The following is a 24,246-nucleotide window of genomic DNA, read 5'->3' as shown; positions in this document are numbered from 1 at the left end:
CATGTAGGTCTATAGGGGGAAATTCTTTCCTGAAGTTGATCAGGTCATTTTTTTCTCCAAGGACAAGATTCCCATGATTTTTTTTTTCAGTAAATATAAAATAAATTTCAGTATTCAGGTGTTTAGAAGAAGAATTTAGTCCCTTTTGCAATAGTAGTATCTCAGAGAGGCTAAACATTAAAATAATTTAAATACCACCCAAATCAATGAGAAATGTGATGTTAAGAGAAGCATGTTAAATTAGGGGGGGAAAATGGTCAGATAAATTTAGCAATTCTATTCCATACCTATTTTGTTAAAAAATTGTGCTTTAACAAAACATAAAGATGTTCAGAATACAGCCTAAAATTATATTTGGTTTACATGGCATTCTCCCTCAAACAGTGCTACGGTATCATTTGTAACTTTTCCAAATTATGCAATTTCCAAATATTTCAAAATTATAAATTTGAAGATTTATGAAAGTAACTGATGATAAGCCCTTCTCTTTCATATCCTCTTATTCGGAGAGAGGAAAGACCTTGCACTATCGTTTCTGTTATTATTACTATTTTCACTAGTTAATGCCACATGTAATGCTTCCTTTCTCTGTCTGCTAAATGCTGTGGCTAGCATGCTGGCTTTAGTTCCTTAAATTGAAGGCTAAAACTAGACAAACTAGTCAATGAAAATGTTGTCTCAAATTCTGCCAAACAAGGTAGAAAGCCACACTTGAGGTCACCTTCTTCCCTTGAGCTCGGAAATGCTTAGCTTCTTTTGAATGTTAAAGTACACATGACGATCCTTTTCAATAAGTTATTATAAACTCAGGTTTAGGAGGGTTTCCATTCAGTTCTGTTGCCCAGTTTTATCCATCGAGTGCCAAGCTGAGCTCAGCCCTTGGCGCAGATGAGGCATAGAACTCGGGCGTTTACCCCTCGGAGTCAAGGCCAAGGTTTCACGTCTACCCTGGGACATTGCTGGAAGCAGGCATATCGCCCTGAGTTTGATGAAGAAGAGGGCAGTGGGAAGATGCTCAAGTTGTTTGATATCTTGGGACGTAGCTGTAGGGACAGCAAGACCTGTGGACGTGTCCCATTGTCCAGTTTTCTTCTCTGGACCTTTTATTGGACGAAACCTACCTCACCCTTCAGGAACACGACTCTTGGCAGATCTTACATGATTTACTCAAATTAAACAAAAAAGTCTTGGGTTGCGATGTACTTCCAGAATTTAAGTGTGTGGGTTCACATACATACTTCCAAAATTATATTTGGCACGCAAGTAGGAGGCATTTCCCTTCTATGAACTAAAGTTGATTTCATTTTCTCTATACTGTAATGATTACTTCGTGTATTTATTCATTCATAAGTATAATTTATTGATGAAATCTCTCCAATGCTGTATTTAGTCACCAGATTTTAAAACAGCCCAAGCATTTGTCACGAGATTTTGACTTCCGGAGAGCTTTAACTCTTCGAGGTAAAATACCTATGAATGGAATCAAGCAGTTGGAACCTTCCCTAGGAATTCCTTGGTCCCCGACGGCCCCTCCCGTACCTGAGCAGGATGGGCTGCCCTCATCCAGGAGGGCAGGGGAGGGCAAGGCTGTGTTGCATGGGCTGATGAGTGCGTGTGTTTCTAAAACAGACCTGATGGGCACGTCAGGATAAAGGGGGTCTCTGTGCTCTGTGACTTTCCCCTCAGACCACGGATGAGCGGGTCCAACTGACGGACATACGGCCCAGCAGGTGGTACCAGTTCCGAGTGGCAGCCGTGAATGTGCACGGGACCCGAGGCTTCACCGCCCCCAGCAAACACTTCCGCTCCTCCAGAGGTCAGTTTTGCTTGCCTGCCCTCTATGCCCAACTCGCCATGGGGGCACATCCATCTCATCTCCAAGTTCTTTTTTTTTTTTTTTTTTAATTTATTTTTGCTGTGTTGGGTCTGTGTTTCTATGCGAGGGCTTTCTCTAGTTGTGGCAAGCAGGGGCCACTCTTCATCGCAGTGCGCGGGCCTCTCACTATCACGACCTCTCTTGTTGCGGAGCACAAGCTCCAGACGCGCAGGCTCAGTAGTCGTGGCTCACGGGCCTAGTTGCTCCGCGGCCTGTGGGATCCTCCCAGACCAGGGCTTGAACCCGTGTCCCCTGCATTGGCAGGCAGGTTCTCAACCACTGCACCACCAGGGAAGCCCCATCTCCAAGCTCTTATGTGTGGTTGGCCAACAGGTGGCTGTGCTCTGCTTAGCGAACGGGACCAGATGGGTCTGAAGGTGCCAGCGAATTTATGATTAGGACCATCCCTGGGCTTTTACCTCTGAGAGACTGGAGAAGATAATGTGATGGGGTTTTCTCAACTCTGAAATCATGGTTTTCCATGATCAACTTCCGTTGGCTGCCTCAATATCTTCTGAGTCGAGCAGCATTCAGTTAATTTTTGGAGAGAAAGGTTTAGTTTCTGCCACATCAGACTATGCAGGTTTCTTGAAACAACTGCTATGCTGAGTGTGAATTAATCTCTTTTGTTTCATAAGAGGCAGAATTTAAATCCCTCCCGAGTCACTTTATCATGGCTGTCATTTTGTTCAGTTCCTACTTCAGTGCTATTTTAAAACCTCTGTGGGATCCGATGAATACTAAGTATATTACATTTGTGGGTAGTTTAGTCTGTGACAGTGGGAGGACATCATTTGACTGGATATTAATAATAGCTCCACGTTTATTTCTCCAGTTGTGTTGAGATGGCTGTGTGTGCTCTGAATTAATGATACATCTGCTTGGCTAGTAGTCCGTGAGGGCCAGTTTCATGGATGGAGATTCGTCAGGTGATTCCCTTACTAATCAGCAGTTATCCTCTTAGGGAACTCGTTTAAGTTTATTTTAAGAATACATTATGATATTAATGAATAACGTGAGACTGGTAACACCAGTCATGTCTTTCAAAACGGGAAGGTTTGAACTGGCTGCTATAAATCGCAGTTTCCGTTCCATTTTGGGTAAAATGTATGTTTCCATTAGCCTGTCCATTTCTCACCAGATAATATTGCCACACCTTTCTCTGCATAATCATAGGTCTCAAGTGGAAACCTTGCAACCAGATCAATTGAGTATTTGAATTCTATTACAGTGTATGTTGTAGATTTTTAAGTCTCTCTTTTAAAAAAGTCCTTTTAAGAAAAGAAAGGTGCACCACACACACACCCGCCAACCCCGAGGCAAATACACTGAGCAGGTCCAAAAATGAAATAAGAACTACAGACATCAGACCTTCCTTGTCTGAGGACTGTCTCCAAGTGGTCCGAGGACTGAGAGAGGCCGTGGGAATAAATAATTAACAGTGGGTTCAGAGGCAAGGATCAGTACAGGGCTCGAGAAGTCTTCACCTTGACCTTGGCAGTTCAGATGCGGTCCAGGCGCGCTGTGGTCACAGTGCGTTCCCATCTCCTCCATCATGGCTGCATGTCCAGACAGGAGGCGGAGCAGCTCGCAGCCTCTGCAGACAGAGGTGGAGTCCCTTTCAGAGTCGGACGGGGTCTGGGCAGAGGCCCTGTGACAGTCCCCAGAGCCGGCCCGGTGGCTGCCAACCAGCAAAGAGGCATCCGTTCTGGGCAAGGAGCAAGGCCGTAGTGTCCCAGCCCTTCCTGCATGTCTGAGGACCGTATATGTCTAGAATTAGAGCGGCATCCCTCAAATTTCAACAGGCTTTTGTTGAAGGAAAGTGCACCATTTTGGGGAAACCTTGCAGTCACCGTTAAATTGTTCTGTTTCTTGGTTTTACAAATATGCCCAACATTCAGCTTTCCAGACTTCAGTGCTTGCACTTCTGAAACCAAAAATACATGCCCAGAATTTATGGCAGATTGTACTGTTTCCACTGAAGATGCACCACAGAATGATGGGAATATAATAGACCCACTAAACGGTTGAAAGCATTTCCTCCAGGATATAGCTAAGGATACGTCACCGTTTACAAGGTGGTACCCCGTGTTCCCTCACCTTAGTCAGTTCTCATCAAGCGTAGAAATGTGTCTTACTGGGAAAATAACTTTTAACAGCCTTATTGAAATATAATTTACATACCATAAAATTCAGTCATCTTAAGTGTGTTAGCCAGTGATTTTTAGTATTTACCATAAAGTCGTGCAAGTATCCTTTATACAGTTTTAGAATCCTCCAGGAGACTCCCCGCCTCACTGGGAGAATTTTAAGGTAGAAATAAAGTGTTTTGGGGTCTCGTTTTATCACTCACGTTTCATTCCCTTTTTTATTAAACAAATGTTTGTTGAGCATGTGCTCTGTGTCAGGCACTGTGATAGGCACTGAGGTAACAAGTAAAAGACAAAAATGTCTGCTATTGTGGAAGACACACACACACACACACACACACACACACACGGGTTCACTCTAATTGGGGGAGAGAGGAAACAGTAAACAAGGTTAATACCTAAAACACTCTCATATTCTAGGGTAGAGAGTGATAACTGACAGTGCGGAAAATAAAGACTAGACACAGGAGCTGTGGGGAAGGAGGTGCTTTTGTTTTTTACTATTTCAGGGAGGGCGGCCACAGAAGAGATGCTGTCTAAAGGGGTAAAGGGCTGGCCTTGTGCCGTCCGAAGGAAGAGCCTTCCGGTTCCAGGGGGTGGAGCCTGAGGGTGGAGCGGAGAAGGGTGCAGACCGACAGGAAGGAGGGTCTGGGCGCGCCGGGCCTCCAGGGTCATGGCACACAGCGCCAGTGCAGTGTTCCTGCTCAGAGATGACGGTCGCCTGGAGGGCACTGCGCTGAGTGAAGCGAGCCAGACAGAGGAAGATGAGCGCTGTGGGTTGTCGTTTCCATGTGGATCTAAAAGGTACAGCAAACCAGTGACGCAACAGCGGTACCGAAAGATGACAGTAAGTTGGACAAAGGCAGACGTCAGCTGGCCGGGGAGCACACGTGGAAAGGTGACTCTGACAGGCTTTGGGGATTTACCCGTGGCCTGTAGGAAATGACTCCAGGGTCTTCGGTCAGGAGCTGCTGGGAGATTGCTGTTGCCAGTGTCTAAAACAGAGATGACTGAGACAAAGGGGTGCTTCTTCCTTTGGGGATGCACATATTTCCAGAAGAGGAGTAATCTTTGCCCAGCCAGTATGACTGCTGTGTTTTAGGGCCTTTCCTGCACACGGGCTTTTCCGAGGGGTGGACGTACCCAGGTGAAGGACCCTGGATATGCTGGAAACACGAGTAATCAAAGGAGAAGCTGAAGACACAAAAAGAACTTTGTTTCTACCTTAAAATTTTCCCGGGAGGGCAGGGAGGATCTTAACGGGGTAGCAGAATCCTTCTAAAATGGATGGTGGTGGTGATGGTCACACAACTTAGTAAACACTAGAAATCACTGCTTGCACACTTGAGTGAACTGGATGGCATATAAATTATAGTTCAATAAGATTGTTACGTGTTTTCCCCCAGCAAGCACTTTTGTATATTTGTAAATGCGGTGGAGAAAGATGGGGAGAGACGAGGTGGACCGTCCTGGCAATGTCTTCAGCCGTCAAGCAGGTCTGTTATCCCTCGACCCCAGCCCCACTCTGTGATGCATCTTCCCTGAGACCACCGCACACACGTTTTTGGTTTGCAGAGCGCAAGGACTGAAGTCTGGAATCCTCCGCACCTTGAGACGTATGGAAGGATGCACGTGCGGTGTGGTTTGTAAAAGGAAATAGCGCCACATTGTAACGGTCACTACAGCACTTCCCCAAACGGTGCATTTTCACTTAATTAAAAGCCCACTTATGCCCGCCGTGCTCCAGAACCAACTGACACTGTACCAGTTGTACGTCTTCTAGTGGTTTAAAATTACGTTAAGAAAGAAATAGTGCTTCCAAACTAATTGTCTGTGCAAAGGGTAGGCAATTTTCTAGTGCATTTGGATTTGGATATGGGACCAGGCTTGATCGTTTACGGCTGGGGCAAGGGAAGGGGCAAGGATCTCATCCGTGTTCCACGAGCACCTCTGAATATAAAAGCAAACCTAAATAGGACGATAAAAAAACGTGGTCACACGGGCGTCATTTAGTGTAGGTCTGCTGCCTGGTACTCATCCTGATTCTCACAGCAAAGCCAAAATTCTTGTCTCTCTCTTCTTTAGGGTTACTTTTAAATACAAAATTACTAGTCCGTGGTTTGCCGGAATAGATTTGTTACTCAGTTAATTTCCCCCTTTTTTTTTTTTTTTGCGGTACGCGGGCCTCTCACTGTCGTGGCCTCTCCCGTTGCGGAGCACAGGCTCCGGACGCGCAGGCTCAGCGGCCATGGCTCACGGGCCCAGCCGCTCCGCGGCATGTGGGATCTTCCCGGACCGGGGCACGAACCCGTGTCCCCTGCATTGGCAGGCGGACTCTCAACCACTGCGCCCCCAGGGAAGCCCTCCCTTTAACTCTTATATCTCCCTATAACTTAATCCTAACCCCTTAGAATACCTATTTTCTATAAGAAAATTCTGAGTTGCTCATAGATTGGTAAGTCAGTTTCAGGCTTTTTCTTTTCCAGGTGAATACTGTTTCTGGATATTTTTATTGCTAACCCCTGCCAACCCCCGTCCCCAAGGTTGAGGTGATTTCTGTATTTACTTATTTAAATGCTCTATACTGTCTTTCTCCCTGGTACTTGAGAAGGAAAGTTGGCTACAACCTTAAAAACTAGAATTACAGATAATTTAATAGACTAATGTATAATGTCCCTTTCTACTTTTTGTCTCTTAATGGAGAAAATGGAAATGGTAACCCTTCCACATGGCGAATTGCCTTCCTAGGCTACTCCTGGGATGAAGCGCTCGCTTTTCTGGGCACCAAGCCTGCCAGACCCTAGGGTCTTGGAAACTTTTCCATCCCGTGGCGTGGGGAGTGAACCCTAGGAAGCATCGGGAGACAGGTGTAGATACGTGTGGAATCACAGGGGCGTTTGCACATGGGGCTCCTGACGCGGGAGATGACCTGCCAGGGACATGATCCCCAGACACCCATGCAAGTTAAGCCTCCGCATGGAAGCAGTTTACAGAGGCAAGGATCCAGGACACTGGGTGGGCAGGGGCGGGGGTGAGACGGGAAGGTGACCGGGAAGGGAAGGCGGAACACAAAGGCGCGTTCTCACGCTAGTTGCCACTGTGGGCAGCGCTTCGCCCTCTGGGGAACTGGGGCGTTGCAGGCAGGCTGCTCCTGGGCGTCTGTGTCCTGCACACGCACAGAGCCTGCTCTGGGTGCAGACAGAGGCAAGGGCGTTTACAAGCTGAGCGGACGTGCCCTGAAATAGCACAGGACAGGGGACGGGTGACACCCCGAGAGCGTCTGCTGTCTGCCTCTTGGTTTACTCAATATCTGCAAGATTCCCATTACAGACGTGTCTACTGTAGTTTGAATTATGGTTTAAAACAAAGATACAAAGAGTTTGATGGATGCAATTCGGCGAGATCATGAAAGGAGTCCCCCCCGACCGTGTTCCCGAATGTGGGACAGACGTAATAGTAAGTGGAGACAGACAGGCCTTCCCAGGCTCGCTTTCTTCCCTCCCCCGTCTGCCGTCACCCTTCCCAACATCAGATCCGTTTCACACTGTCGTCCGCTGCTTTGACGAAGACGGCCCTGACTGCTAACCCACAGAGCGCCCCAAGGTGGCAGGCATCAATTTAGAGTGACGCTTTTGCCAGCAGAAAACATACTTTGGTATACACTGGTCTCTAACATTTTCTCGATCATGTTGATAGTTATGGACGGGGCAAAAAATGTGCATATACTGCGTGCTTGGTATTGGAAGTATACGTTACTAGTACTACTTCCTGTTACAAGGGACTGCTTACAAGTTGACTGAATTTGGGAAATAAAGTGCTACCGAGACTTCTGTGTGTCGACATCAGCAGTGAAAGCAGGTAGACGGACAGTTCCGCGCCTTATATTAAGCAAAACCCAGATTCATTTTTTTGGGTGTTGCCAAAAGCAGGCAAACATTTGTTTGGATGTGTGAGATTAGTCAGTATCCATTTAACACTAAATTAATGTGCTTTTAAGAGATCTTATAAAGAAAAATTTAAAAATCCACTTTCCATTGTCATTAACCTAATACGTCTTCTAATGTACATAATACAGTTATTATATTCACTTCCTTCCAAATTCAGAGTTTTCCATCCATCTTTTCCCCCTTATTTCCCCATGTGTACAGGATACACTAAAAAGGAGAAGAAAAGCAGACAACATTGTTTTCACAGCGTACAAGTATCACACGGGATGTTATTCCACGCATTACAGAGTGTTAGGAAAGCGAGAACAGACTCCACTGTGGTCATAAAGTTCCCTGTTGCTCCACGGGGACCCGTGACTTTCTGCGCAGCTGCTCTGTGTGCCATTTCCACTGGACAACACCGTGCTGAGCACATGTCCTGAAGCTATTTAAGAGCTGGAAATTCGCCTGCCGTGCAGCTTCTGCAGCTTCTCTAAGTTGTTGTGTGTCTAGATACTGCAGGGGGATTTCTTCCTTCTCCTTCCCTTTCCCTTTCCCTTTCCCTTTCCCTTCCCTTTCTTTCTTTCTTCCTCCTTTCTTTCCTGTCTTTCTTTCTTTTCTTTTTTTTTTTTGTTAAAGAGGGAAGTAAAATTATTCCAACTGCTGTGTCTGGAAAGAAAAAACAGTTTAAATACCAGAACTAACCTAATTAGCTGGAGAACGTGTGACTGGTTGTATCATTGCTTTAAAAATCTAACTGCCCTTGATCACCGCCCCACACCTAAGAGGCAGTCCTCTGATGCATTTCACACGGGAAGTCTGTTCCCTGGACATCCTTTGAGGAACTCAAATAAGTAATAAAATGAACATTCATGCTCTTAAAGCATATCTTGTTCCTCTCTCTGTGTCTATGTATATATACGTACATATATATATTCCTTCATGATCGTGTATTTATAAAGGTCTCTCTTTTTTTTTTACTGAAGTAGAGTTGATTTACAATATTGTGTTAGTTCCAGGGGTACAGCAGAGTGACTCAGTTATAAGTATATATGTTTTCAGATTATTTTCTCTTGTAGGTCATCACAAGATACTGAGTTTAGCTCCCTGTGCTGCACAGTAGGTCCTGCTGTTTATCTATTTTATATATAGCGGTGTGTATCTGCTAGTCCCAGGCTCCTGATTTATCCGTCCCCGCCTTTCCCCTTTGGTACCCGTGAGTTTGTTTTCTGTCTGTGAGGCTGTCTCTGTTTTGTCGATGGACTCATTTGTGCCACATTTTCGATTCCACATGTACGTGGTATCCTATGGTGCCTGCCTTCCTCTGTCCGACTGACTTCACTGAGTACTACCATCTAAAGGTCTCTCTCTTTGCTGCCACTGGCACCCCACTCTGCTGTTGTGCTCACATGCGCGGCTGGGTCTCCGTGTTTAACCAACAGGATCGTCTGGACACGTGGAGGCGCCTGCCTCACAGTCAGTGCTGGGCTTTCCCCTGGGATGGCAGGAAGGGCTCCTTTCCCATGAGAGTTCACATCAGTGTGAGAACAGGCCTGCCTTTCTCCAGGGGTGACAAGTGATTTCATTTGGCACTTTACCCGTGGTAGGCGTAAAGCTGTTCCCCCGTGCCTGTTACTTTGTCACAAAAGGGTCAGAGATGAAACCATAAATCTATCTGCTGAAACCCAAAGGTTCCATGTCCCTTTGCCAAAAGCACTACCTATGATCGTTAATAGAAGGAACTATTTTTCTCCAAGGCTGAAGTTGGTTATTCCTGCTAAACATTGAATATATCTTTTCCCTGGAAATCATGCAAGCTGTAAAAGGAGCTAATACGGGCTTCCTATTACGTTTATCTTTGAAAGTGTCCTTGCTGTCTGCTTTGTGAGTTGTGTTTCTGCAGATAATTGGGAAGGTGGCAAAGAGGGAGTGGATGAAGCAGAAAGAGAAGTGAGATGGGGGAGAAATGCTCTCATTTAAGCTTCAGAGGGAGGGGTCTGGGGAGCTCTGGTCTTGTGATGGGCCTCTGACCTTCTCCCCCTGCACTCTGGAACTAGTGAATTAAACTGTCTGATCCTCAGTTTCCTCATCTGCAAAATGGGAACAAAATGCCAATGTTAAAAAAACAAAGTACACCTATATGCATATAAAATTGGAAATAAGCTGTGCTTATGTCCAGTTCCAAGAGACTAAATGGTGTCATTGCTTTAGAAAGACTGTAGCTCAGGGGTTGACAGTCCATAGCCTGTGGTCCACATTTGGCCTGCCGCCTGTTTCTGCAGATAGCGTTTCACTAGCACAGAGCCGTGCTCGTTTGTTTCCATATTACCTGCAGCTCCTTTCAGGCTACAACAGCAGAGTGGATTAGTTGCAACAGAGACTGTCTGGTCTGCAAAGCCTTGATAGTCACTGTCTGCCCCTTTACAGAAAAAGGCTTTCAGTCCCTGTGCTAGACTGTAATGGGCACTTTCCCCAGCAAACGGCTTCACATGTTGACTTTCTGTAGAGACGGTGGCCCATCGTTATGATGATGATGATGATGATGTTGATGACACATAACAGATGTAGACATGTCGCCTCAAACCCCCCTTCCTCCCCTTATTGTCATCCTCACGCCTGGCTCTGCCACCAGTTACGTGAATGACCTCGGGCAGGTCACTTTACCTATCCAACCCTTAAGATTTTTTTTAAAAAAAGGTCATATAAATAGATTATAAAATCCCTTAGGGCTTTATCATAATGTGGAGTTGCTCTATGCATATAATTTTTCCCACAAGCTTCCAACTGCATTTCAGTGTTTTAATAGAATTAAAACATTACGTAAACCGAAAGAAAAGATTTTGTGTATTTCAACAAAGTGAATATACTTGATTTCACACCGCAGGGAAGCATTTCACAAGGCAGTGAATAACAGCAATCTGGGAATTTGTTGGGCCTGAATGAAATCCTTCAGGTTAGACAACCAGGACAGACCCTCTCATCTCATCAAGTCTTCAGTGACTAGACAGATAACTGAGTAGCTCATTTACAGAGGGTAATTGGGGCGATAAACAGATAACCTCTGCTATTCCCCTTTGGCTTCAAAATTTTAAAAAGTGGTTATTTGGGGGGAGAAAGAGATTGGGGGTGTCTCCTGTTGGTAATGGGAGTACGCCACCTGGGTATTGTGAGAACTCAAACGGGCCTTACTTTTAAGAAAATGTGAAGCAAATATTACTAATTTGTTTATTGGAAAGCACTACTTCCTAATGCCATTGTCATAAATTATGTTGTTTCATATTTTATCATGTGTCATAATAAACTAGATGATGTTATTCTGAATTATGATCACATCTAAGGTATGAGAAATTTTTCCAGGGCAGTAAGAAATGATATCGTGAATGAAGTAGATTAAGGAAATGATGAAATACCAAATACTAGTTGCCTTCCTTAAACCTGGAATTTCTTTAGAAAAGGAGATGATTTTGAGCTTTTCCTATGAACCTAGACTCTCTGGAAAATTCACATAACTACTTATTTTCAGCATATAGACATCCAGGTGCATCACTGAAAACATGAATGGCTGTAATTATCTTTACACATTGTAATTTTTCTCTTGCTTTGAAGTGACGATGAGCTTGCCAACCAGCTTTCTGTAAGAAAAGTCTGCAGTAACCTGTTGTAGGTTAAGGGCTGAGTCATACCGCAGAGGTTGATCTTAAGGGCTTTGAAGAATACCAAAGCAGGAGAAAATCACGGTGAAATTCTGCTGGTGCACAGAGGAAAGCACATGTAACTGTTTTGAATACGGTGACATCTGGTCGACCTGCAGTAGGTAAAGACTCCCGGGGTGGGGGGCGGGTAGGGAGGGAGGCGTTTAGGCTAAACCAGTGGAAAAGCTTCAGTAGCTCCTGGTTTTCATCTGCACGTAATCAGATGGGAACCAGTGTGGCCAGAGCGGCAGGCTCAGGTGGGGACAGGAGAGGAGGTTTGGGAGGTTATGTGTGGTAAGAACGCACAGGACTTTGGGGAGGCTGCCAGCACTTGGACTCTAAGTGAGACTGGAGGCCATCGGGAGCTTCCAAGCTGAGGAGCCTCAGCTTGGGTCATAAAGAACCACCAGCTGCCGCACTGAGAAAGGCTTGGAGGCCTTTGCCGTCGTCAGGGAGCAAAGACAAAGGCTTGGCACACGGTGTTATTCTGGTGGAAACCGTAAGATTCCAGATAGATTTTTTAAATTTTATTTGTTTGTTTGTTTGTTTATTATTTTTGGCTGCATTGGGTCTTCGTTGCTGTGTGCGGGTTTTCTCCAGTTACGGCAGCGGGGGCTACTCTTCGTTGTGGTGCGCGGGCTTCTCACTGCAGTGGCTTCTCTTGTTGCAGAGCATGGGCTCTAGGCGCGTGGGCTCAAGCTGCTCCATGGCATGTGGGATCCTCCAGGTGCAGGGCTCGAACCTGTGTCCCCTGCATTGGCAGGCAGAGTCTTAACCACTGCGCCACCAGGGAAGGCCCTCCAGATAGATTTTTGAAGGTACTGCTAGCTCAAGGAATAAAAGCAGAAGTATACAATCCCGAGGTTTGGGGCGGGAGCAGCAGAAGAGAGGAATTTGTGTTTCCTGAGATGCGGCGTCTGTGGTGGGCAGCAGGGGCTGGGAGGGACGGGGACTTTGGTCTTGGGCACATTCCTTTCAAGCTGCCTCTGGGACCTCCAAGTGTAGCTGACACAAAGACCCTTTAGTACTTGAATCCAAGTTCAGGGGCAAAGTCTGTGTTGAAGCCATACCTTTGAGAGTTATCAGCTCAAAGACTTTTTAAAGCCGTGACTGGTGAGGTCTCTAGCGATTGGGTATAGATGCCGAGAGGCCCCCAAGTTCAGAGGCCGGATGCTCCCCCGCTTAGCGACGGTGGGATGGGGAGGTCAGGAGAGGGAGGCCGAGGAGGGACAAGGGACCAGAGGGACAGCCAGTGGGGAATGGAGGCAGGCGGAGAGCACGATGCAAGGTGAAAGCGGTGAGACGTGTGGCGCCTCCGTGGGGATGACCAGAGCGGGGCTCCCAGGGGCTGCGCAGGACCCGCAGAGCGAGGAAGGCCGTGCCTCCTGAGCCCGTGATAACAGGACCCAGCACTTCCCTCCTCGCGGGAGCCGAGGGCTGTTTACGCCTTTGCTTGGCCGCCACCAGGTGCAGGACTGTTCAGCTTCTGACCTGTGGATCATCTCCTTCAGAGTAACGTGTGTGCTTTACATAAAAGTGTGTATTTTACATAAAACATGAATATATATTTAACGTGAATATATCAGTGGGCCACACCTGCGCTCACTGAATCGGCATGCCTCAGTACAAGTCTCGGGCGCTCCCAGAGGGTTCCCCACGGTGACTGTTTCAGAACCGCCTTGGTCGAGCATGCCAGGTAACGTGCTTTGGATGAGCCATTAGCCTAGGAAAGCAACTACAAAGCTTTTAAAAATGACACAGGGGCTTCCCTGGTGGTGCAGTGGTTGAGAATCTGCCTGCTAATGCAGGGGACACGGGTTCGAGCCCTGGTCTGGGAAGATCCCACATGCCACGGACCAACTGGGCCCGTGAGCCACAACTACTGAGCCTGCGCGTCTGGAGCCTGTGCTCCGCAACAAGAGAGGCCACGACAGTGAGAGGCCCGCGCACCGCGATGAAGAGTGGCCTCCGCTTGCCACAACTAGAGAAAGCCCTCGCAAGAAACAAAGACCCAACACAGCCAAAAATAAAAATAAAAATAAATAAATTTAAAAAAAAATGACACAGCCCAGCACACCTCCAAAACTTACCTATCTTACAGAAAAGCAACAGATTTTTAAAAAATAATTCATGTTTCCATCATCCCTGAAACACAAACCATCCCAAGAGTAAAAACCATGGGTATTTTTCCCCAGTCTTCTTCATTTATAGGGAGTTAGATATAGCGTCTTTGCCCCTTTGAGGCAGATGGTATTATAATTAGAATTATTGACAGCATTTTCCCGGGCAGGCGTCTTAAAACAAAACCATCTGTAAATCATCTGTGGTGAGTGGCATCTATACTTGCTCAATTTGGGGCAAAAAATGAAGGAAAGACCCTCAGCTTTACAGGTACTTGTCATCTTCATGTATATATTTCAAATTGAGGCTTGTAGAGAAATCACTCCAGAACCTAATCTCTCTCTTGACAGCTGAGATGGTTTTGGCTTATGCGACAAACTAGAAATGGTGAAATTATAAAAATGTTACCCGTCTGTCATCCACTATGTAATGTGGATAAAAAAAAAATGGTTTTTTCTGATGTTTTCATGTCACTCTTTTAACTTTTTTGTTTTTTTGCGGTACGCGGGCCTCTCACTGTTGTGGCCTCTCCCATTGCAGAGCACAGGCTCCGGACGCGCAGGCTCAATGGCCATGGCTCACGGGCCCAGCCGCTCCGTGGCATGTGGGATCTTCCCAGACTGGGGCACGAGCCCGTGTCCCCTGCATCGGCAGGCGGACTCTCAACCACTGCGCCACCAGGGAAGCCCACTCTTAACTTTTGATTCAAGGATCTAAAGCGCCAGGACCGCTCGGATGAAAACAGTTACTCAGATGAGCTGGTCCTAGATTTCTGTCTTTTCTTTTCAGAATTTTCAAAGGCATTTCAACTTTGCTGACCTAGTTAATGCCAACCAACCTAAATGGAATTTGACCGTGTTTTACAGAACTTTATCAATTTCGGGACAGTGAAAATTTGGCTGGATTGTCGTGGTGTGGAAATGCCTAGATTACAGATATGGCCCAAACACATTGATCTTACTGTTCTATATAGGCTGTATTTCAGTTTGAGGCTTAAGAAGGGGACCTTCCTTAGTGCTTGTCTTCAGCTATTCTCCATATCAAGGCCAGTCTTCCTGCATCGACCCTGTAGTCATTCCATGTCCAGAGGCGATGCTTTTGTGGTCATCCTGGGCCCTTGTGTCTTTCTCCTGGGATTTCAGATCCATCTGCACCACCGGCCCCAGCCAACCTCCGGCTTGCAAACTCCACCATCAACAGCGACGGAAGCTTGACTGTGACGATCATTTGGGATCTCCCTGAGGAACCAGACATCCCAGTGCATCACTACAAAGTCTTCTGGAGCTGGACGGTCAGTGGCAAGTCACTTGTGCCAACGAAGAAGAAGAGGAGAAAGACCACGGGTGGGGTGAGTGAGAACTAGGGGAAAGAGGCCCATGTCCTCGCAGTGGTGTTTGAACTCAGGGACCTGGTCTGAGAGTGGCCTCTGCTGAGCCACAAAGAGGGACGCATGAGGGTTCCCATCCCTCCCCTTTGAACGAGGAAGTTCAGAAAACAGAGGACGCTGCCAGCCGTTTAGCCGTGCACATTTTAGGTGACAACAGTTGAATTTAGTCTGTTGACTTACTCATATCCAAATGGCTGGCACCACTCCAGAAATCACAGGAACAAAAATGTCTCCATCTTAACCTGTCTAGCCATTGAAAACGAGACAATTCAAAATGTCCTTGACATTTAGGTCTCTTTTTTTCTAAAGAGATCCTTGTAAACTGAAGAGTAAATGTTCATGGCTTTATGTGTTGTGTATGGTAAGGTGCTCCCATCTATAATCTAATCAGTGCGACAGCAAACAGTTTAGAAAATGCATGTTGGACAATATGCTTTTCTTATCGATTAAAAGACCTTGGAATGGCTTATTTTCCACATGCCAAGAAATAAAATCTTCACTGAACCGTTTTATGCGATGAGACGTCTATAACACTGAACATTTTGCATCATATGAAATGCTTAATGCATAAAAATGAGTGTTCAGTGTCCTTTTAGTACACATTCCTTTATCTTGTTATAAAACTTAACACCTTTTCCCCTAATTCATAAGGTTGAATTCCGTAAACAAATAAATGTTTGAAAGTGCCTTAGAAGGACACCAAGACTTTTTTTTTTTTTTTTTTTGGACTGAAGATTACAATATCTGTGCCATTGAGAATTATAAAACATATCTCCACAGGTCCATATCACTGATGTTTAGCTGTGATACTGTTTTGGTTTTATTTTCAGGAAACTTTCTGACAGCTCCAGCTTTTATTTTGTAGGACTTTGTGCAACATGTGACCATTGGTAATGTGTGCTTATCTCACAGAAAGTGCTGAAAGAGATAAACTTGTGCAAGCACAGGGGTGGAAAGCAAAAAGTGATGTGATGAAATGCTGACAGCCCCCTGCCATGCCCTTAATAACCAAACAGCATCAAGGATTAGTAGGGAAGTTTGCAATTTATTTCCAGTATACGTCAATTAGATACATAAAAAACGAACTGTGAATTTAATTATAATTGTTAACAGGCCCAGAGTAGCCTTAATCATAGGTCACTGTCTTACAAGTGACGTGTTTTTTTGGATCCACAAGAGGCAACCTGTAAGTCATGTGACTCATTAAAGTTCTCAGTATTAAAATTTGACCACCTGAGAATTAGGATCAGGAATTGGAAACATAGAAGAACATGAGAAATTGTGAAATTTTCTTCTTGGGGATCAATGTCTTTTCATTTCCTAAGAGTCCATCCTAATATCCGTGAAAACTAAGAGGAATGGGGATTTTCAAGGAAATGCTTTCGAAAGTGAATTTTATTTTACTTGTTTGGAGACAGTAGTTTAGGAAGAGAGATAGAACATAACAAGAAACCCTAACTCAAAAAAATTGGGAATTGGTAGTTCATAGACATACTGTAGGTAAAAGGCAGAAAGGGCACGAAGATGCACGGTTCATACCACAGTGGGTGTGGCTGAGAGGTGGCCCAGCCTCCCCTGGGAACAGGGACCACGGTCCAGAGCCTGCCTCTCAGCCTCCACTTGTGAAGTGCAGTCCCTTCAGCCGTCCAGAGCCGACCTGCTGCAAGGTGGCCGAGTTCTGATAACCGATCCCTCAAAAGCCTGAATCATGTAAGTGTGCCAAGCTATTAATTTACAGGGAGCGTTGTGCTCAAGGGTCTGAAATGCCCGTGGAAATCATGTTCTCTCCCTGAAAAGAGATCTCACGTGACCCAAAATGATGCGGAGAATTCCGACAGGTCACTGTGGTATTTAAACAAGGGACCGGCTTATATGATTCAGCATTTGACAATTTCAGATGACGACACCTTCATGTAGCACAATGCATGCGTACCACTGGCGTATTCTTTGTGGGAAAGCACCTGCTACTTACTGACTGCCTGATGTCTGGTGTCGCGTTAGTGATGGACACATTTTTCCCTTCATAGATGTTAATACCACCAGTTAGACCATTTAGGGCCATGTGGTATCACATGTACTATATTTTGATGAATGTTTGAATTCTAAGACAATAACCTTCTTTCTCTTGATTCTGAGTACTTGTAAGGGACTTTATTGTGATACCTGCAAGCCATAAAAAAGTGCTTTAAGCACTTTGTCAGGTTGATTTTTCTTAAAACTTTTGGTGGAAATTTACTCATAGAAGATTTAGGATAAAATCAGAGAAATACAGGGAATGCCAATTCATAATCTTTCCAGGTGTGTGCTAACACGAGCCTTTACAGCTCTCTTCTCTCTGTAAGGAGGGAGGGGACATAATTATTCATTTTCTTGCTACTGGACAGCATCCAATGATGGGATTAGGAATACAATTTCAAAAAAAACCTGTTTGTGCTTTTTGTATGCCATTTATTTCGATCCACGGTAAAAGTGGATTTTCAGATGCTGAAGATGTAGAACGATCTGTGATCTTAGATAGTCCGGGCAGACCTCAGAGAGGCGCTGGTGTGCTTCACGGGGACACAGCAGCTGGGCAGGGAGGCGGAGAGGCAGGGAGGCTTGTAACGGACTCTGTGTGTGTTCCCTCCACCTGCAGTCTCAGAATTCTGTGACCCTGGAGCCACTGCAGCCCGACTGCGACTACACAGTGGAGCTGCAGGCTGTCACCTACTGGGGCCAGACGCGTCTCAAGAGCACCAAGGTCTCCCTGCAGTTCACGTCCACACACGCCGTCCACAGCAGTAAGTGCTTCGAGCTCCTTTTTCTTATTTGCGGTCTTTACATGGAGAACCTTCATACCCGTGTACACGTAAATATGTCCTTTGAACTATGATGTGTACAAATTTTACCTTTGAGTCTTTCTTAGGATTTTTATCCGTTTTATGTGCAATATTTTGGCGTCATAATGGAAGTTTAAGAAGAAAGGGTCTCATTCGAACAGATGTTTATACTTCCATGATTTGGGGTCCTTATGCATATGCGTACTTGTTTTTAAGGAGGGTCCGCACAGTTAAACTGTTAGAAACTGTTGCTTCCCTCCTAAAAATGCGACATGCCCCCCGCTTTTTTCTTTTCTACTGGTTTTACACAGTGGTCACAATTACTGCAGAAGGCTACCTAATTCTCCACTGGGGGCAGCGACCAAATCATTCCCATACCCGCTTCATTGTTGCCAGTGGTTCTAAACTAGTCTGTTTGCCATGAACTGAGCAAAGCAAGAGGAGAGTCTTATGAGACATTCATCTCTGAGCTGGAAACTGCGTTACGTGGTGTTTCCGGCTTTGCTCAGAGGTGGGGACTGGTGAGAAGAGCTGTGGGGAAGCTCCTGGCCAGGGATCTGGGGAAGGGCAGATAGAAGGCGAGCCCGAGAGAGGCCACCAGGGGTCTCCGTGGGTGCTGCTTCCCCAGGCTCGCAGGGTCCCGTGGGATCTGCCTTTCTTCCCGGCACGGGGCCTGGTCAGACACGGAAGGTGTGACAAGCTTGTTGAATTTAGGAAAGGCAAGGCTGGCTCCGCACTGTTAGATGCAGGGATTGCCCATAATTATCTTCTACCACCTGGGAGACAACAGGGTCCGAACGAGCAGGTCCATTTGAAATGACGCTTTCAAAATAGTTCTAGAAACAGAGCTTCCTACCTACTTGAGAAATAGTCCTTTTGGAGATTAAATGGATTTGAAAAGTCTACTATTTCTATGTGTAAGTTTGCATACAGTACAACTTTTACATAAAAATTCTTATGGAAACATTTCTATGTGTTTAGTAACTTCACTGATTTTTTATCAATATTTTTTATTGAAGCAGAGTTGATTTACAATGTTAATTTCTGCTGTACAGCAAAGTGAGTCAGTTATGTGCACACACACACATATATATATATTCTTTTCCATTATGGTTTATCCCAGGAGATTGAATATAGTGCCCTGTGCTCTACAGTAGGACCTTGTTGTTTATCCATTCTCTATATGATAGTTTGTATCTACCAACCCCAGGCTCCCACTCCATCCCTCCCCCAATGCCCTCCCCCTTGGCAACCACAACTGTGTTCTCTACGTCCGTGATTCTGTTTCTGTTTCATAGATAGGCTCATCGGTGTCATATTTTAGGTTCCACATGTAAGTGATATCGTATGGTATTTGTCTTTCTCTTTCTGACTTACTACACTGACTATGATAGTCTCTAGGTCCATCCATGTTGCTGCAAATGGCATTATTTCATTCTTTTTGATGGCTGAGTAGCATTCCATTGTATATATGTACCACATCTTCTTTTTATCCATTCCTCCATCGATGGGCATTTCGGTTGTTTCCATGTCTTGGCTGTGCTGTGACTGTGCTGCTATGAACATAGGGGTGCATGTATCTTTTTTGGATCTTTAAAATTTTTATTTTACATTGGAGTATAGTTGATTAACAGTGTTGTGTTAGTTTCAGGTGTACAGCAAAGTGATTTCGTTATATATATACCCGTATCTATTCTTTTTCAAGTTCTTTTCCCATTTAGGTTATTACAGACTATTGAGCAGAGTTCCCTGCACTATACAGTAGGTCCTTGTTGGTTAAAACCACCGTTACACAATTCAGTTTTAACAGCATTAATTTGTGTGCCTAATTTCAGCTTGACTGTCCTTAGGGAGGTCCAATCTTATAATTTGTAAATAGGACCAATATGCCTGTTATATGATTATGAATCAATTTCAAGGGTTATTTTAGAGTCAGATTTAGTGATATCTATGACAACATTTATGGATCACGTGGCATGTTAAAGGCAAGATATTACGCATTAGAGACAGCTTTCAGATGAGAAGGAAACATGAGGCATAAGTCAATACTAGTGTTATAGGTGTCATGAAACAGGGCCAGAAAATCCTTATATGTATTGGACAATATATACCACACGTGTAGGGCCTCAATAGCTTAGTTGCTTGAAGTCATTTTTTCTTTAGCCTGGCTGCACATTATGGTCAACTAGAGAGTTGTTTGTAAAAATGTTAGTGGCAAGGCACCATGCGCAGAGATTATAATTCAATGGTGGCAGGAGGTGGGAGGGTTGGGGGAAGATGCCTCTCAATTTCTTTTTCTTTTCTTTTTTTAATTCTACTGAAGTATAGTTGGTTTACAATATTGTGTGTTTAATTTCTGGTGTCCAGCAAAGTGACTTGGTGATACATATATATATTCTTTTTCATGTTCTTTCCCCTTATGCTTTATCACAGGATATTGAATATAGTTCCCTGTACTATAGGGTAGAACCTTGTTGTCTATCCATCCTATATATAGTAGTTTGCATCTGCTAACCCCAAACTCCGAGTCCATCCCTCTCCCATCCCCCTCAGCAACCACAAGTCTGTTCTCTATGTCTGTGAGTCTGTTCCATAGATAGGTTCATTTGTGTCATATTTTAGATTCCACATATAAGTGATATCATATGGTATTTGTTTTTCTCTGTCTGACTTACTTCACTTAGTATGATAATCTCTAGGTCCATCCATGTTGCTGCAAATGGCATTATTTCATTCCTTTTTATGGCTGAGTAGTATTCCACTGTATATATGCACCACATCTTCTTTATCCATTCATCTGTTGATGGACATTTAGGTTGCTTCCATGTCTTGTCTATTGTAAATAGTGCTGCTATGAATATAGGGGTGCAGGTATCCTTTTGAATTACAGTTCTGTCTGGATATATGCCCAGGAGTGGGATTGCTGGATAATATGGCAACTCTATTTTTAGTTTTCCGAGGAACCTCCATACTGTTTTGCATAGTGGCTGCAACTTACATTTGCACCATTCATTGATTTCTTTAATGCAGTCCTCCATTCATTCATCAAACTGTGTCTAATGATGGGAATAATTACTACCTTATACCATTGTACACTGTATTATAGTATAAAGATATGTACACTGTAGGATATATATACTATATAGACTGTACGTTATATAGTATATGTGTACCATGTATTTATATGTGTATGTGTGTTCATGTATATACACACATGCGTACATATACATGTGCAAACACACTCATACACACACATTACTGCAGCACTAGACACATTTCCATCTCTGCCTTCAAAGCGCCTACTGTTGAATTTGGGAGATAAACATGTCAGCACGATTACACAAAGACCAGTCCGTTGCACACAGGGCTGCAGGGAAACGTGGCGCAGACGGACAGACATGGCGGTGGGGACCAAGAGCACAGCACTCCTCCTGGGTCCTGAAGAATGGGTACTCCATGGGACACAGGGCACAGGGTGTCACCCCACACAAGCACAGAGTTGGAAGAGAGCATTGTTTGTGCAGAGAATCAGCTTGGGGGTGGGGAATGGAGCGGAGGGCAGTTCCCTCCCTGGGAGACCGCAGTGACCCCTGTGGGTGTCATAACCATCCACGTGCGAAGGCCACCCTGTGTCTCCCACCTGATGCTCCCTGAAAGCCGAGGTATGTGTTCAGCTGCCTGCTCAGCACCTCCACCGGGATGGCGAACAGGTACTTCGAACGTAACATCCCCAACGCCAAGCTCTTCACTTCCCTCTCACACCTGTTCCTCTCCCAGGCTGTCCTGCCCCCAGAGTTCCCACCGTTCCCCGTTTTGTTCAGGTCATCCATAGAGGTCGTTCGTCATGCTTTGCTTTTCTTTCTCTTCAGAAATCCAGTCCATTAGAAAGTCCTTCTGACTCTGATTTCAGATTCTGGGTGGGGTCTGTCCAATTTTGCCCGTGTTCAGCCCACTGTCACCTTTCTTATAAAATAATCTCCTAATTAATATGTTTCCACTCTTTCTTAAATATCCATTTTGTAGACAGCTGCCAAAATATTCTTTAGAAAATATTAACCATTGCACTCTCAAGACTGTCACCTACATCTTCTCTTTGCAGGTCTCCACAGATCTCATCCTTTCTTGCTTTCCCATGTTTTCCTCCCCAAATGTCCTCTCAAACCAAAATCCTTTAAACTTCTGCTTCTCCTAAGACCCCTTTTTTTTTCTATTGGTGGTGGGGATTTCCTCTATTGTGTAAAATAAGTTTGCCTTTTAGTCTCCTGGCTTTTCCAGTAAACCACATTCCTTCCCCATTAGAGACTGGTATGGGATTGCAAACGTCCATAATTTAATATGTGTTTCTGCCCACAACCAAGAACAAGGTGAGGAAAACCCAGGCTCAGCTTTTGCCATTGTTGAAGTCACGACATCGAGAATCTCTTCATGGTCCAGCCCACAGACACAACTGTTACACACTCTGGGTCTCCAGAGCACATCTAGGGCTTTCTCCCTCTTCCCGGGGCATCTCCCCACACACCCCTGGTGAGATCCTCTTTAATTAGCTCCCTCTCCCTTCCTCTCAGGTATGATTACAAACCCTTCTCTCTCCCTTTAAGCCATTAGGCATCACATAGACTGAATTCTTCCCTCTCAGTGAGCCACTCCGATCCCCCCCAGATACAAACACATCTGTCCTTCACCCCTGAGTGTCTTCCCCTATCCTCTGGACTCTCCGGTGGAAGTGTCCTTCCTTTTGCACATGACAGATTCCAGTCTGGGGGGTCTAGACCCATCCCTTGGAAAGTACATCCGCTCAACTAAGGTCTCATCTAGGTCAGAGAACAGGGACTGTCTGCCTGTGTGCCCACAGCAGCCGTCAGAGCCCACGTGCTCCAGAAGCCTAGGCGTGGCCTGTAGCACTGCTTCAGGAACTCCTGTGACAGCAAACCGGTCAGGGGTTCCCGCTCTTACCTGCACACGCAACCAACTGCTGTTCCCGCAAGACGCTGGTGCTGAGCGTTATGGCCACTTTCTAATCATCCTGTACAGTGAGGTAACGTTTTACCTGACCAATAAAGAGATGTGACAGTTAACCTACCAAAGGCCACTTTATGCTAGGATTAACTGGTGCCTGTCATGCGGATTCAGAAAAATAAAAAAAGAAGTGATAGTGCAAAGTACCTGTCATAATACATATTATTTGGGTGTCAGCGTAGCCGACAGAAGAGACTGGTTTTACAAAGGATGAGGCAGGATATAGCTGAATACGTGTCAGGCTGTTCTTTATAACCCAATGTTGATATATAATCTCATAAACACTAGTATATGACTTTTACAAGAACACTATATATTTCATCATGAAGCAACTAGAAGTAAGGAATAATTACAACTTTGTAGTATAAGGGAAATTATATTTTATAGGAATGAGTGTAGTAAATGTCAGCATATAAATTACTTTTTGAATTACAGTTTTCCGGGTCTGCAGGCTGCTAGGTGTTGTAATGATAAATATTTCGACGCAAGCAAAGCCTGAATGTTCATACAGTTTTATAAAAGGGTCCCTTGAAGGAGGAAAGACATAATACTATCTTTAATGGAAATGTAACTTGCTTTTTTGGACGCAGGAGGAGTATTTCCAGGGTTTACAGATTCCAAATGTTTTTCATAGTTGCCTCATGCAACTGGAATATACTTCCAGCTTTCCAAAATAAAAATGGAGTGGAGAGAAAATACTCTGAATCTCTCATTCTGAAAAGGTAATCGGAGTTTTGACATCTGGAGAAATAGCATAGTCACTCAATTCTTTTAACTTTTAGGACTATTAAAGAGTATAAATAAAGCGAACCTCACACCTCTTCAGAATGTGAAGGAATTTTATTCCATTTTTGTTTCCTGCTTAAAGTGGAGGACACACTCCGAGTCAAGAACGTGCTCCCAGGACTGAACTATCACGTCTGTCCCTACAGGGGGGATGGGGCATGTCCATGCGTGTCTATGCTGGAAATATTCAATAAAGCAGCAAAGATTCAATCTTGAGATATATATATATATAATATATTTTAATATATATTATATATATAATATATATTCTTATATTTATTATATATATATATATATATATATATATTCACACGTTCTTACGTCTGTAATGAGAAATGAATGTTTCCATGGCATATAAAAGACAGCAGGAAGACAGAATTCACAGAGATGAAACACGGTTATCTAAACTGTCTTGGTAGTCTGCTGGCGACTTCTTCCCATCCCAGGTTCTTAAAGGAATTAGAAGCATAAAT

General features: G+C 44.6%; 1 protein-coding gene across 1 annotated transcript in view; it reads left to right on the top strand.

The window, feature by feature from the left end:
- Nucleotides 1–24,246, top strand: part of ANOS1 (anosmin 1) — a gene marked incomplete at both ends in the record, with an annotated part of 191,849 nt that overhangs the window by 148,481 nt on the left and 19,122 nt on the right. Inside the window, 3 exons of the mRNA XM_079727038.1 lie at nucleotides 1,687–1,816; nucleotides 14,908–15,113; nucleotides 17,788–17,932. Of these exons, the coding sequence (XP_079583164.1) occupies nucleotides 1,687–1,816; nucleotides 14,908–15,113; nucleotides 17,788–17,932 (481 nt within the window). The remainder of the gene's footprint in view (nucleotides 1–1,686; nucleotides 1,817–14,907; nucleotides 15,114–17,787; nucleotides 17,933–24,246) is intronic.

This window comes from Hyperoodon ampullatus, assembly GCF_949752795.1.
Source record: "Hyperoodon ampullatus genome assembly, chromosome: X".
Lineage (NCBI taxonomy): Eukaryota > Metazoa > Chordata > Mammalia > Artiodactyla > Ziphiidae > Hyperoodon > Hyperoodon ampullatus.
Note: the sequence above shows the minus strand (reverse complement) of the source record. Positions and strands in the feature narration are given on the sequence as shown.